Here is a 12,717-nt window from a genome sequence, read left to right as displayed (position 1 = left end):
GGCGCGGCGGCGGCGGCGGCGGCTACGTTGGCGGCGGCGGCATGCCCGGCGCGGCGTCACACTGTGCGGGAGAACCTCCACGATTTTCTAGCCAAGAAGCGGCAGATTTTTCTCGTGCAGGTGTGCTCAAGTATAAGGGTGTTTGTCAAACTCATCCTCTTACCACCGCTGTCTGTGGCAGCCAGGCGAGGGCAGCTGGCGCGCATCGGGTGGGGACCCCCCACTGCGGCCGGCGCCGGCGCGGTGTTGGAGTGTCTGTCGGGGCTGGCTATGAAAGGGGATGCGCCCAGGGTTGGGCCAAGTTGGGTACAGTATCACGCGAAGACCCCAGCTGCTAGGGGTGCCCGGCTCGCCGGCCGACGCCCTTGCTTGCGATGCGCCCTGCGATGCGGGGTGGCGTCTTTGCACCCACCGATGATTAGACACCCAAACCGCCTCCTGGATCAGATGTCGCTTGACACCAAGAGGGCCGAGATTCGGAAGCTGGAGGAGCGGGCGCGGCAGGTGCACGCGTTGTCGGGGCAGTGACAGGCGTAACATGTTGGGGCGCCACCTGCCGCCCATATGAGGGCGTCCACGGTTTTTCGTCAGCAACGTCATGCCTGAGCTCTTCTTTTGGGAACGTCCGGCCGCCCGGCCCCTGCGTTCTCCTCGTCGCTGCTGATTGCACACGCTTGTTGGCCCCGCGACGTGCGGGGCCTGCGGCGGCCGTGGTTGCGCTGAGCCTCATATGTTGCATGCGCCCCCTGCCTCCTGATGATGTTTGACAGAGGGCCGAGGCCCTGTCCAAGAGTGAAGCTATGTTGGAGGAAGATGCAGTCAGGTGTGCCCCTTTTCTTGATGGCTGCAACAGGGCCGTCTTGCGTGGCTGTGCGTGTGGATGTTTGTGTAGACATGTGTGTGTGCGCGCGCGCGCGCGCGCGTGTGTGTGTATGTGTGTGTGTGTGTGTGTGTTTGTGCTCCGGCACAGAGGTTGTGGAGGATGTCTCAAAGGCTCTCGGCCCAGGGCCAGGGAGTATCCTTGCAACCCCCCCTGCTGCGCTCCGCCGGCGAGGGCCAGGCCCTGGCGCCTGGCCCGCCGCAGGCCGCGCAGCGGCCTCGGCCCCGGTTCCCTGCCGCCTTCCACGCCAGCCGGCTTACCCGGCACGGCACGTTGCCGGCCGCAATTGGACCCCCCCATCCTGTTTGGCGCCGCTCCCCCTCATCCTGCTGAGGCAGAGCGCCTGGCCTGGCGCAGCGCCCCAGAATCCCCACTTCTCACCCCGGCAGCTGAGCAGCCGTTTTCTTCAACTTCATCAACCCCTGCGTTGCCCGCCGGCTGCCCCCAGGTTTGACGCCTTTCTGAAGGAGAATGACGAGAAGGTCCAGGAGGCCATTCGGCGCGCCGAGGCGGAGGCCAAGGTGCGGCGGTGCTGGGCCAACTTACCGCTTCTCAGTATGAGCCGCCCAGGGTTTCGATTTGGGGGAAATTCAGGGTGGCAGGGGGCCGCCGTCGCTCGCGCTGAGCGAGCGCCGTTGCCGCGTGCTTTGGGCAGGGCGGACTGCCGGGGTTGGTGCAGCGGCCATGTCCCAGCTCTGCATACATTGTCGTTTGTCTTGTCAACCACAAGCACGCCCCGCTGAATGGACTCGCGTGTACTATATGGGTCATCGATGACGGCAGGCCAAGGCTGACCGGGTCGCCGAGATTAAGCGGCTGAACGGGGCCATCGCGGCGCTGAGGAGCGAGCTGGGCAAGAAGGAGGAGGCACTGGCGGACTGCGGCAGGCGAGAGGGCAGGGCAGCGGGGCCGGGGTCGTAGGGTGGGGTGGGGGGGTAGGGGGTGTCCGTGGGTATGAGATGGAGTAGCTTGACCAAGCCGGCTGTAGCACGTGCATGGGTGCACACATACACACACGTGCGCGCACGCACACACACACACACACACACACACACACACATACACACACACACATACACGACGCAAAATCTCATCACGCGCCAAAACTCCCATCTCATCCTCCCCAAAAAACTGCCCTGCGGCAGGTACCAGGGCTTCCTGGACAGCGTGACCCCCCAGGAGCACTTTGAGAAGCTGGCGGCAGCCAGGCAGGAGAGGTGGGACCCGGCTTGGCCATTCATCAAATATTCGGTTCATGTATTTCATCAGCGCCACCACGTATTCTAGCGTCGATTTTCCGTTTCGATCTCTTGGGACCAAGGTGCCTGAGGCCTGAGCCGGCAGCTCGGCTTGAGGACGCGAGGGAAGGCGCCATGCGCCTGGGAAAGCTGGGGGGCGCGGGCGGACGTGTCTCGTGCCGGGACGAGCTTGACGGGTGTTCACGGCTCGGGCCAGACAGTACGTCACAAGGGTTGACCCGCATGTTGCTCGTCTTGGTTGATACCCATTCAACCCCCGGTCAACGTCGGTTGACTCGACCCCAATCAACGCTCGGTCAACCTCCGTCCAAGCTCGGTCAACCCCCGGTCAACGCTCGGTCGACCGCCAGGCGCGCCGCGCGGCTGGCGGCGTGGCAGGCGGGCTGCGCGGCGGTCGCGCGGCGGCGGGACGACGCTTACCTGGCGAAGACGCGGGCCGAAGCCGCGTTCAGCGGCGCGCGCACACAGCAGGAGGCGGAGCGGGCAGAGCGGGCGGTCAAGGAGGCAGCGGCGGAGCTGAAGGTGGGTTTTTTGGGGGGGCGGAGGCGTGATGCGGTGGCCAGGTTGTTGCGCGGCAATGCGTGGGAGCAGCATTTGGCACTGTAAGAGGGCCAGGCTGCAGGGGTGGTACAGCTTCAGGGCTTTGATTCAAATGTGGGAGGCGGGCGGCCATGCAGTCGACGGTTGCTCAGACTTGTGGATTTTGGGTGGTGTTGGGGTGCAGAGGTCCCTGTGATACATATGGACCGCTGGTCAGGGAGGATGCGGTGGCTGTGGCGTGTTGGCGTGAGGGAACTCATGGGCGGGCCAGGGCACCAGGGCGGTGAGGGAGTTCTGGAGGATGTTGTGAGGCGTCGCGGGACACGTTCTTACTCGTGACTGATGGCAACGCGTGAATTGTGGGGCGGCAGCTTCCTTGGACGCTTGCACAGGGTGGAACAACCAGCTGCATCACTTCCTCATCACTCCTCAATACAAGCCAATCAATGCAGCCGCGTCGCGGACCAGCCCAAAACACACTAACATGCACCCCAACAGGAGGCACTGCGTGCCAAGGAGGCGCCGCGGCCGGACCTGGATGCACTGGAGGCAGCTGATGACGCATCGGATGAGACCATGCACTTCAAGAGTGAGTGTTTTGCGGTTGTGTCGGTGGGCGAGTTCGTGTGCTTTGGGGCGACACAAGCCTTGGTTTGACAGCGCAGGCAATGGCGGGAGTCGGCGGCGGCTCGGATTGCTGCTGGCATCTGGGCTCCTCAACCTTTTGGGACATTGCTCCTCCCCCACCTGCCATGCACTTTGGCCCCTGACTGCAATGCTTGTTTTGATCCCCGTCAGACCACCGCCGTCACATGTATATACATGGTTTCCATATACAAATTACACCTGAATATATACGATCGCATGCTGTGCTTGCCCTCAGACCCCCGGCAGCTGCTGGCCGTATTCAGCCAGCTTGAGGAGGACAACCTCTTCCTCATACAAAACTGCCAGGTGGGGGTTTCGTACACTGCAGGATCGCACCTTGTGCCCGACCCCGCAGGTTCCTGCTGTTGACTGCCAGGTGGACGTTTTGCCTGCGAGCAAGCCGACTTGCCAGGGTGGTACATAGGAGAGACTTATCATCCCATATGTTTGTGACCATGGGGCTGTTTGGCACCAGCCACCCCGCAACAATAGCAATCAGCCCCAAATTTCAGATATTTATTGGCCATAATTATCGCGTCAACCCCTAGGAAGCCGAGGAGCAGCTGGAGGAAGTCAAGGCCCGCCACAGGGCGGCGGTGGCAAAGGCGGATTCAGAGGTTGATGCCCTGAAAGGCCAGATCACGCGGCTCGAGGGCAGGGTCGCCGCCGCGCACGCGCGGGCGGAGCGGCTCCGGGAGCGCGCGACGGAGGTGCGGCTTTGTGGGGCGCGCGGGCGTGGGGGAGGGGTGCAGGGTCGGTACTGCGGGCGGCTGTGCCGTCTGCATGCTTGGAGCGGCCTGTTATGGTGGAAGAATGTCATGAATGGCCAAAGGCCGTGTTGTTTATGCATCATGTGTCTGAGGACCTTCGGGATGGGGCAGCCTGCAGAGGCAGCCGGCGGTGCCTGCCGCGCCGCCGCCCTTGCCGCGGCCGCTGTGACGGCCGCACGCCCATCCGCGGCCCGCGCCGCTCGCGCGCCGCAGGGCGGCTCCGGCGCGCCGCGGCTCGCGCTGGGCGTCGGGGCGGGGGAGGGGCCTACGCTGGACGAGCTGGGGTCAAAGGTGGCTGAAGTATATGGCAGGTGGGTTGAATCTGGATCTTTCTGTTTTGACCGCCTTTTGGTTGCTTGCTGAAAGGTTCAAAGGGCGGTGAGTCAGCAAGGGCTACTTGAGCAAAGGTGGGCAAGGACATTTGCAGGTGGCTGGGGGCCAAAGATTGAGCGCGATTTAGCGTGGTCTGAAGGAATTTTGCTAGTTTGCAAGCAGGAGTGTGGTGGCGGCGTAGGGGCGAGGGTGGACAGCCGAGGCTTGGAAGGGGAAGCAAAGGGCTGTGGCGGGGCAGTACGATCATGCGGTGCCGTCACGAGGGACGGCGCTGGCAGAGCTGTTTTCACGCATGCCCTGTCTGGCAGCTGCAAGAAACCTCGCAACTCCAGCCGCACCCCTTGATCACCGCCCCCACTCCACCCCCCACGCCTTCCCCGTGCACGCGCACGTGCTTGCGCTTGTGCACGCATGCACGCACGCACGCACACACACTCAAACACACACACACACACACACACACACACACACACACACACACACACACACATGCACGCACGCACCCACGTACACACCCCGCCGTCCTGCAGGTGCGGGTTCGACCCTGATGCGTCCCTGACGATGCTGCAGATGCTCACATCGATGGAGGTTCGACTGCAGGAGTGCCTGGCGCAGGTGCGGGGGGCGGCCGCGCTGACTTGCATCGACCCTCACGCAGCTTCAAGGAGCCGGGATGGGCGTTTTGGGGGCTTGTTATGAAGCCTGGAAGTTTGATCTTGCTTGATGGAGTCTTGAGGGGCGGGTTCGAGCGCGCGCGGCAAGAGCGAGGCCGCAGCCCCGTGCTCCGCTGCCTGCCGCATAGGCACCGTGGGGCGGGGTTGGATTGCTCCCGGCGCGTGCAGCACCCTCAGAGCCCATCCGGGACGGCAGCTGATCTTCGACCACCCTCCTATCGAAAAAATCCCGCTCGGCATGGGCGATGCAACTTCTGAGAGCTTAAAAGCGGTGCTGGTTTTGGCGCGATCGCCTGAGCTCACCCCCAACCGTGCCTGGGCCCGCTGTGTGTCGCCCCCGTTGTCGATTTTAGGTGGAGCCCATGCCGGCAGAGTGGGTTGCTGATGTGGAGCGGTCGCGGGAGAAAGAGCGGCGCCAGGTGGCCAGGTGTGCAGCCGCGCAAGCCGCGCGAGCGCGGGCGGGGTTCAACGAAGCGTATAGGGTGCTCGGTTTTGGACGGCTGCATGCTGCTGACAGCGCAACTTGTTGGGGGGGGACACGCGGGCAGCTGTACCCCTGTAGTTCTGCTGCCTGCCGCGCACACACCCTGGTTGGCTGGCGCGGAGCCGCCGCAGGGTCGACAGGAGCGCAAAGGCGGGTGGCGACACCACAATGCCCCGCGCCGATTGCTTCCCACTCTAAACCGCCCATCCCGCAGGGAGGAGAAGCTGCGCACACAGACAGAGGACCATGAAGCGCGCGTGCAGCGCGCCCTGGAGCGCGCGGCCGCGCCGGTGTTCAAGAAGACGGGCAAGCCGCCGATGCCGCGCAGCGCGCTGCCGAAGCGGCGCGTGGTGCAGGAGCGCAGCGCGCGGGACGAGGAGGAGGAGGAGCTGGCGGCGTTCCTGGCGCGGGAGCTCCTGTGAACGGCATGCTGCCGCAAGGAGCGTGGCTTTGGCTGCGGCTCGTGTAATTTTGTACAGACAACAGATGAAGTCAGATCACGCTGGGTTCTGGTCATTTTGATGTGTATTTACAACACAGACATTCAAAGCACCGCTTACAATACTGCGTGATATACCGATACGGTATGATACGGTAGCAGGGCCCAACCCCTCAACCCGCCACGATGGCGCCCGCCTCGAGTGAGTGCGTTCGCGTGGTGGTCCGCTGTAGGCCCTTGAACTCAAAAGAAACAGCAGAGGGCCGCCAGAAAATCGTGGACGTCGACAGCCAGCATGCCGGCATCACGCTCCGCGGCGGCGACACGGGCGACGCGCCAAAGACGTTCACGTTTGACGCGACCTTTGACTGCGGCAGCCGCCAGCGCGACGTCTACGAGGACGCGGCGGCGGGCATCGTGAACAGCGTGCTTGCTGGATACAACGGCACGATATTCGCGTACGGGCAGACGGGCACCGGGAAGACGCACACCATGGAGGGTGTGGCAGGCGACACAGAACTCCAAGGCATCATCCCTAACTCCTTTGAGCACATCTTCAACGCAATCCAAGGCAGCGCCAACAAGCAGTACCTCGTGCGCGCGTCTTTCCTCGAGATCTACAACGAGGAGATCAGGGATCTGCTTAGTAAGAGCCCAAAGGACAAGCTGGAGCTGCGGGAGCACAAGGACTCTGGGGTGTATGTGAAGGGGCTCAACGCGTTTGTGGTCAAGAGCGTGGCAGAGATGCGCAACGTGCTCGAGGTGCGGCGCGGGGACGGACCCTGCTCAATGAGGCGGCTCGGGCGGCGGCGCCGCCGCTCGCTGCCTGCGGCCTGCGGCGGGGTCGGGCCGGGGCGGCAGGACCATGCGCCGCCTTAAACGTGAACAGCCGAGCTGCGGCTTCGGGCAACGCAAGCTGCAGCTGCAAAGAAGTGGCGCGACAACCCCTCCCTGGACTGCTGTTGCTTGATGGAGTGCTGCGAAAGTCTAATCGGATGCGGCAGGCATGCATAGGCTCACAGCCCCAATTGCGTCAGCCCTTGCCCGCAAGAAATCCTGGGCGGCCACGAGTTCTTGACACGAGCTCGTGGTGCTCCACATTCCCACTCCAGGTCGGCAAGAAGAACCGCAGCGTGGGGGCCACCCTGATGAACCAGGACAGCAGCCGCTCCCACAGCGTCTTCTCGATCACAGTGGAGTGCGTGGAGCAGGGGCCCGCGGCGGTGAGCCCCGGCTGATTTTGGCGCCCGCCTGCGTGGCGGGGTCTCCTCCTCCACTCGGCGCGGCAGGCGACGGCGGGCTGCCAGCCGTTCGCGCCCTCTCAAGCGGCCGCCCTGTTAACTCGTCGCAGCACTTTGCTGCGACGGGGCGCCTGCTCGCCTTACACACCAACGTTCGCATGGTCGTTCAATCATTTTGCAGCCTTTGCACCTACCCCTGCATCTGTCCGACAGGACGGGCACATCCGAGTGGGCAAGCTGAACCTGGTGGATCTGGCCGGCAGCGAGAGGCAGTCCAAGACCGGCGCGACAGGTGACAGCCAGCGCTCAAGGTGTCTGTGCAGGCCGGCGTGCGGCGTGGCTGTGTCTCTCCCACTGTTTTCATGTGTCCCTCTCCCCCCTCTCTGAGCATTTCAGAGTGTGTGTATATGTGTTTTTGTTTGCGTGCGTGCGTGCGTGTGTGTATGTGCGCGCGCGCGCGTGCTTGTACATGCCTGCAAGCGCCTCTCCAAGGCGTGCCAGGTGCTCTTTCCTCTAAGCTGCACCTACCAGGCCGCCCCAGAGCAGCTCGCGAAGTGCCCTCCCGCCACCGCCCCCAACGGCACCCCCGCTGCTGCACATAAATTCTCCAGGCGACCGGCTGAAGGAGGCGACAAAGATCAACCTGTCCCTGTCAGCCCTGGGCAACGTCATCAGCGCCCTGGTCGACGGCAAGAGCGGTGAGCTGCTGCACCATGTAAATGCGACAGCAACCGTTGTCGATCGCGCAGTCATGCGGCATTTTTGAAATGGCGGGGGGCGGATTTCAAGGCAGAGCACAGCGCTGTGCTGATAACGCCACGCCAGGCAGCTGCAGAACTCCAGAACAGTGGACGGAATTTCTCATCTTGTCCCGAGCACCAAAGCTTCATCACACCCTCCGTTACCCCGCCATCCACCACCACCGCCTCATCCCCCTCAATCCCCCACACCCTCTCCACCTCCACCACTCACACCCTCCCCTCCGCTTGCATGATGCTCGTTCTTCCCTGCACCACCAGGTCACGTGCCTTACCGCGATTCCAAGCTGACGCGGCTGCTGCAGGACAGCCTGGGGGGCAACACCAAGACGGTGATGGTCGCAAACGTGGGGCCGGCGGACTGGAACTTTGACGAGACACTCAGCACGCTGAGGTGGGTGTCAGCGTGATGTCATGCGCTGATATGGGCGTCAGCGTGACGTCACACGCTGAGGTGGGCGTCAGCGTGACGTCACACGCTGAGGTGGGCGTCAGCATGATGTCACACGTTGATGTGGATGTCAGCATGACGTCAGACGCCGAGGGGTGTGGGCCGGGACACCGCCTCGCAGTGAGGGCGTGTGTGGGCCACACATACGTACAACGGCTGCGCTCGCACGCGGGCCCGCCGCCCGGCCACCCGAAACCCAATATCCGAACCCTAAACCTGGCTATCCCAAACCCCGAACCCCAGGTACGCCCACCGGGCCAAGGCAATCACCAACAAGCCGCGCGTCAACGAGGACCCCAAGGACGCCATGCTGCGGGAGTTCCAGGACGAGATCGCGCGGCTCAAGGCGCAGCTGGAGGTGCGGGGTTTAGGGTTCTGTGCAGTGCCTCGGAGGCCGGGAGGGTCCAAGGTTGCACGATCTCCGCCGTGGGAGATCAGGGATCCAGGTCGCGTGTTCGACGTTGAGAGTGAGCGCCTCCCACCGCAAACACGGCAATCGTGAAGTCGGGCTTGGGTTGGGGGCGTGGATTCTCAGCCCGAGATCATTCAGATCTCAACCTTGGACTTGCGAGGGTGGCCGGGCGTAAGGGGGCCGGAACCACGGCAGGATAACGACGCGGGGACATCGTCCTGCTCAGCTTCGTTGTCGGCGGGTACGCCACCCCGCGCTGTTTTGCAAGCCCACGCAACGATGCCCGCTCCCTTCGCCTGGCGTGGCCCGCCGCCGCAGGGCGCAGAGGCCGGAGGCGTGGCGGTCGGCGGGCCCGACGGCGGCGAGGTGCTGGAGCGGGTCGTGCAGGTGAGGTGGGCAGAGGAGCTGGAGGGAAGTCGGTGCCAGGGGCTAGGCGTCTTCGCCGGTGGCGGCCTTCACATCGTCTTGATTCGCACAGGCATGGTTGAAGCTGCGAGTGCCAAGCATTTCAGGAGTTGCTGCGGAAGGGTTTCCACGACCCTCAAGCAAGGTTTGAGAGGATGCGACCCGAACTGGCGACGGCAGGTGCCCAAGCCGCTCGACCCAGAGGCCCTCGCGGCCATGAGGGCCGAGATGGAGGCGAGCCTGAAGCGCCAGCTGAAGGAGGGGCGGCTGTCAAGCTTCAACGGCGGCGCCGGCCGCGGCGGCGGCGGGGAGGGGCCGCGGGGGCTGGGGGCGGCGCTGACGGCGGAGGAGGTGGAGCAGGTGGGTCAGGGGTGTTAAGGGAGTTCTGTTGGGATAAGCAGGACGGCAGTAAAATGCAGGTGCAGCTGCAGGGATAGTTACCGACGCACGCGCAAAGTGCCAGGCGCTCGATATCAGCCACCAGCAAAGGTTCGGCAGAGCAGGGACGAGGTTCGGGGGAACGACACCCCTGAGAAATTTTCATCGGTCAGCCCCAGGTCACCTCGGCGGCGCGACACCCAACCTCGCACGCGCGCCGCAGATCCGCCGCGAGGCCGCGGCCGCGTCTGCGGCGCGGGCGGCTGAGCTGGAAGAGGAGCGGCGACGGGCGCAGGCTGAGGCGGCAAAGTACGAGCGCAAGCAGAAGCAGCTGGAGGTGGGTGTTGAGCATGGCAGCGGCAGCGGCAGCGGCATTGCGTGTCTGCTGTTTTGGGTTTGCATGTGAAGCAGCCAGCGTGCCCCGAAGGGTGTGTCGCACCTGCCTCCTAACGGCCTGCGCTCTGCTGCCTGCTGAGCAAATGCGCACGCACGCACGCGAGCGCACACAAACACACACACGCACACACACACACACACACACACACACACACACACACACACACACACACACACACGCTCGCACGCACGCACACACGCACGTCCGCAGGACAAGATGGCAGCCCAAGCGCAGGAGGGGGAGCAGCTGGCGGCGGCGAAGGAGGCGCTCAGGGCGCGGCTCAGGGCGATGGAGGGCAAGATCATCAAGGTCGGGCTCAGTTGGGGGGCGTGGTTGTGTGCATGCTTGTGTGTCAGGCGGGGTGGTTGTGGCGCACGGCGGGATGGGTGAAGCAAGGACAGTTCGGGGACTTGCGACATACCACAGCGAATTTCCACAATTCCAGGTAGGAGAGGTCCAAGAAAGGTGATCTCAACCAGAGAAGGAAGCTGCGGGTCTGGATATGCATTTGGAGTGGACAGCTCTCCCTATCTTCCACTCAACACAAGCTCTCCCTATCTTCCACTCAACATACACACACACACACAGAGTGGTCAAGGCCCGCAACCCAAGCTCCCAGCTCCCCAGGCTTGCAAAAAAGCTCAACCTCTGCCCTGCAATCCATGTTTTGATTTATTCGCGTGCCCGGCCCGCGCCTGGGCGCGCTGCGCGCAGGGGGAGGCGCGCGGCGGCCTGCTCGAGGTGACCCGCAAGAAGGAGGAGGAGATCGCGAGGCGCGAGGCCGAGATCGCGCGCAGGTGTGTGTGTCTGTGGGGGGGGGATGTGGGTGGTGCACCATGCCAACTGCATGTTGCGTGCAAGAAAGCGCCGCGCCATTGCATGCGTGCATCAATCTGCCGCATGCACCCGTTGCGGCGACCGAACTGAGCCCATCGTTCATGCCACCCTCCGGCCCAACACGCCCGGCGCCCCCCCCCCCCTCGCCCCCCAACAGGCGCGAGGAGGAGGCGCGGCGGCGCGCGGACATCACCAAATTGGAGGAGGCCGCGCTGGCTGCAGAGGGGCGCTACGGCGGGCTCAGCGAGGAGGCGGCGGCGAAGACGAAGAAGCTCGAAAAGCTAGCGCGGCGCATCGCAGTGCGGGCTAATGCAGACACACACGCACGCGCGCGCGTGCACGTGCGTGCGTGCGTGCGTGCGTGCGTGCGTGCGTGTGTGGGTGTGTGTGTGAGGGGGGGCTTTTCAGCGGGCTGCAGAAGCTGTTGCAGCGCATCGCGGTGCGGGCCAATGAAGACAGACGCGTCGCGCGCACAATTGTGCGGGAGCCTCTGAGCCGAGCTTGCTTGACCGTGGGCCGCGGCGGCCCCTCGCCTCTGCTTAATCCCAAAGGTCGCAGCCGGGCCGCCTGGGCCGAACCACTGCCCGCGCCAGGGTGCTCCCTGCGCTCGCCGCGAGGGCTCGCTCTGCAACGCGACCTCTCTGAAGGGGCCTCAGAGCCGCCACCTGAGCATCCAGAATGGAGAAAAGCGCCGATGACATTATTGTGTGAATCCGTCGAGCTGCCTTTCAACCAGTCCAGGCTTTCTTACCCCCTTCCCGATTGAAGAAACCCTGCAAAACCTCCCCATGGCAGGACCTGGACCGTGAAATTGGAGAGGCGTGGTCTGAGTGGGGGGCAGAAAAAGAGGAGCTGCTGGCGGGGCTGAGGCGGCTGGATCAACAGGTGCGGGTTTTGGGGGGCAGGGGCCTGGGAGTGACCACACGACTTCCAGTGAGTGCTTGAACGCGGGTTGCTGTCATGAAAGCAAAGGTGTCACCACAGGTGGTGCTGCGGCAGCAACAAAACTCTCAGCAGCCGTCAGAGTTGCTGCAGCGCTCGGCGCTGAGGACGGCTGCGCGGGCCGGCCCACGCGCGGCGGGGCGCCATGGCGGGGCGGCCCCGAGGGCTCTGCGCAGCTACAGCAGCGCCTGCGCCAGGTGTTCATTGTGAGATGCAGGGGCTCATTCCATCGGCACGCCGGCCGCCGGCCTGCCGTTGCGTTGTCTCAAAACGAGAAGATTTGCTGCACCCTGAATAGTCGAAACCCCCCTCATCCGCAGGCGCTGCTGAAAGATACAGTCATTGAAGCGTTTGTGCCCGAGGTGGGCTATTAATGAAATGATTGAAGCGCCACGGCACGGGCAGGCCTGTCTGTGTGTTGCACGAAGGGTCGCAGCCGCACCAAGCGCCCATCCGGCGATAGCCTGGGCAGCCGTCGGTGTGTACGTGCGCCGGCCTGCGACCCTGCAGCTGCCTTCAGGCCAGCGGGGCGGCGGGCGCGCGGCAAGGGCAGCCGACTTGGTGCGGTGTGCAGATGGAGCAGAGTGGGCGCAACAACGCTTGTTTGTATCACCAAACTGGGTTTGTGTTTTGGATTGGTCTCACCATGCCGCCTTGACGAATTCACTTGCCATGTCATCGCCGCGCGCCGCCACCGCAGGATGAGGTGCAGAAAGTGATGACCCGCGCGCGGTGGGACGACGAGACCGAGTCCTGGGCACTCGAGCGCGCGCCGCCCAGCGGCGCCGGCGCGCCGCCGCCGGGGGCGCGCCCTGTAGCGACGCCGGGGGCGCGGCGCGCGGTCAGCGCGTTCGCGCGCGCGGCGGCGG

The 12,717-nt window shown here is 64.2% G+C and overlaps 2 protein-coding genes across 2 annotated transcripts; both read left to right on the top strand.

Moving 5' to 3' along the window:
* Positions 1-447: 447 nt before the first annotated feature.
* On the top strand, positions 448-6,010 carry MNEG_8569 (Coiled-coil domain-containing protein 37; the record flags this gene model as incomplete). The annotated part of the gene is made up of 13 exons (XM_014042959.1): positions 448-504; positions 771-823; positions 1,329-1,401; positions 1,664-1,797; positions 2,026-2,097; positions 2,490-2,661; positions 3,178-3,268; positions 3,563-3,633; positions 3,876-4,037; positions 4,311-4,408; positions 4,961-5,045; positions 5,458-5,531; positions 5,803-6,010. 13 exons carry the CDS (start codon positions 448-450, stop codon positions 6,008-6,010), a joined length of 1,350 nt encoding a protein of 449 aa, XP_013898413.1.
* A 203-nt stretch (positions 6,011-6,213) lies between these two features.
* Positions 6,214-12,222, top strand: MNEG_8568 (kinesin family member 3B; the record flags this gene model as incomplete). Its single annotated transcript, XM_014042958.1, has 14 exons — positions 6,214-6,789; positions 7,140-7,250; positions 7,482-7,560; positions 7,880-7,966; positions 8,288-8,420; positions 8,721-8,835; positions 9,208-9,276; positions 9,475-9,654; positions 9,896-10,009; positions 10,280-10,378; positions 10,784-10,866; positions 11,064-11,247; positions 11,702-11,791; positions 12,169-12,222. 14 exons carry the CDS (start codon positions 6,214-6,216, stop codon positions 12,220-12,222), a joined length of 1,974 nt encoding a protein of 657 aa, XP_013898412.1.
* Between the last annotated feature and the right edge of the window lie 495 nt (positions 12,223-12,717).

This window comes from Monoraphidium neglectum (assembly GCF_000611645.1).
Source record: "Monoraphidium neglectum strain SAG 48.87 unplaced genomic scaffold scaffold01642, whole genome shotgun sequence".
Taxonomy (NCBI): domain Eukaryota; kingdom Viridiplantae; phylum Chlorophyta; class Chlorophyceae; order Sphaeropleales; family Selenastraceae; genus Monoraphidium; species Monoraphidium neglectum.
Note: the sequence above shows the minus strand (reverse complement) of the source record. Positions and strands in the feature narration are given on the sequence as shown.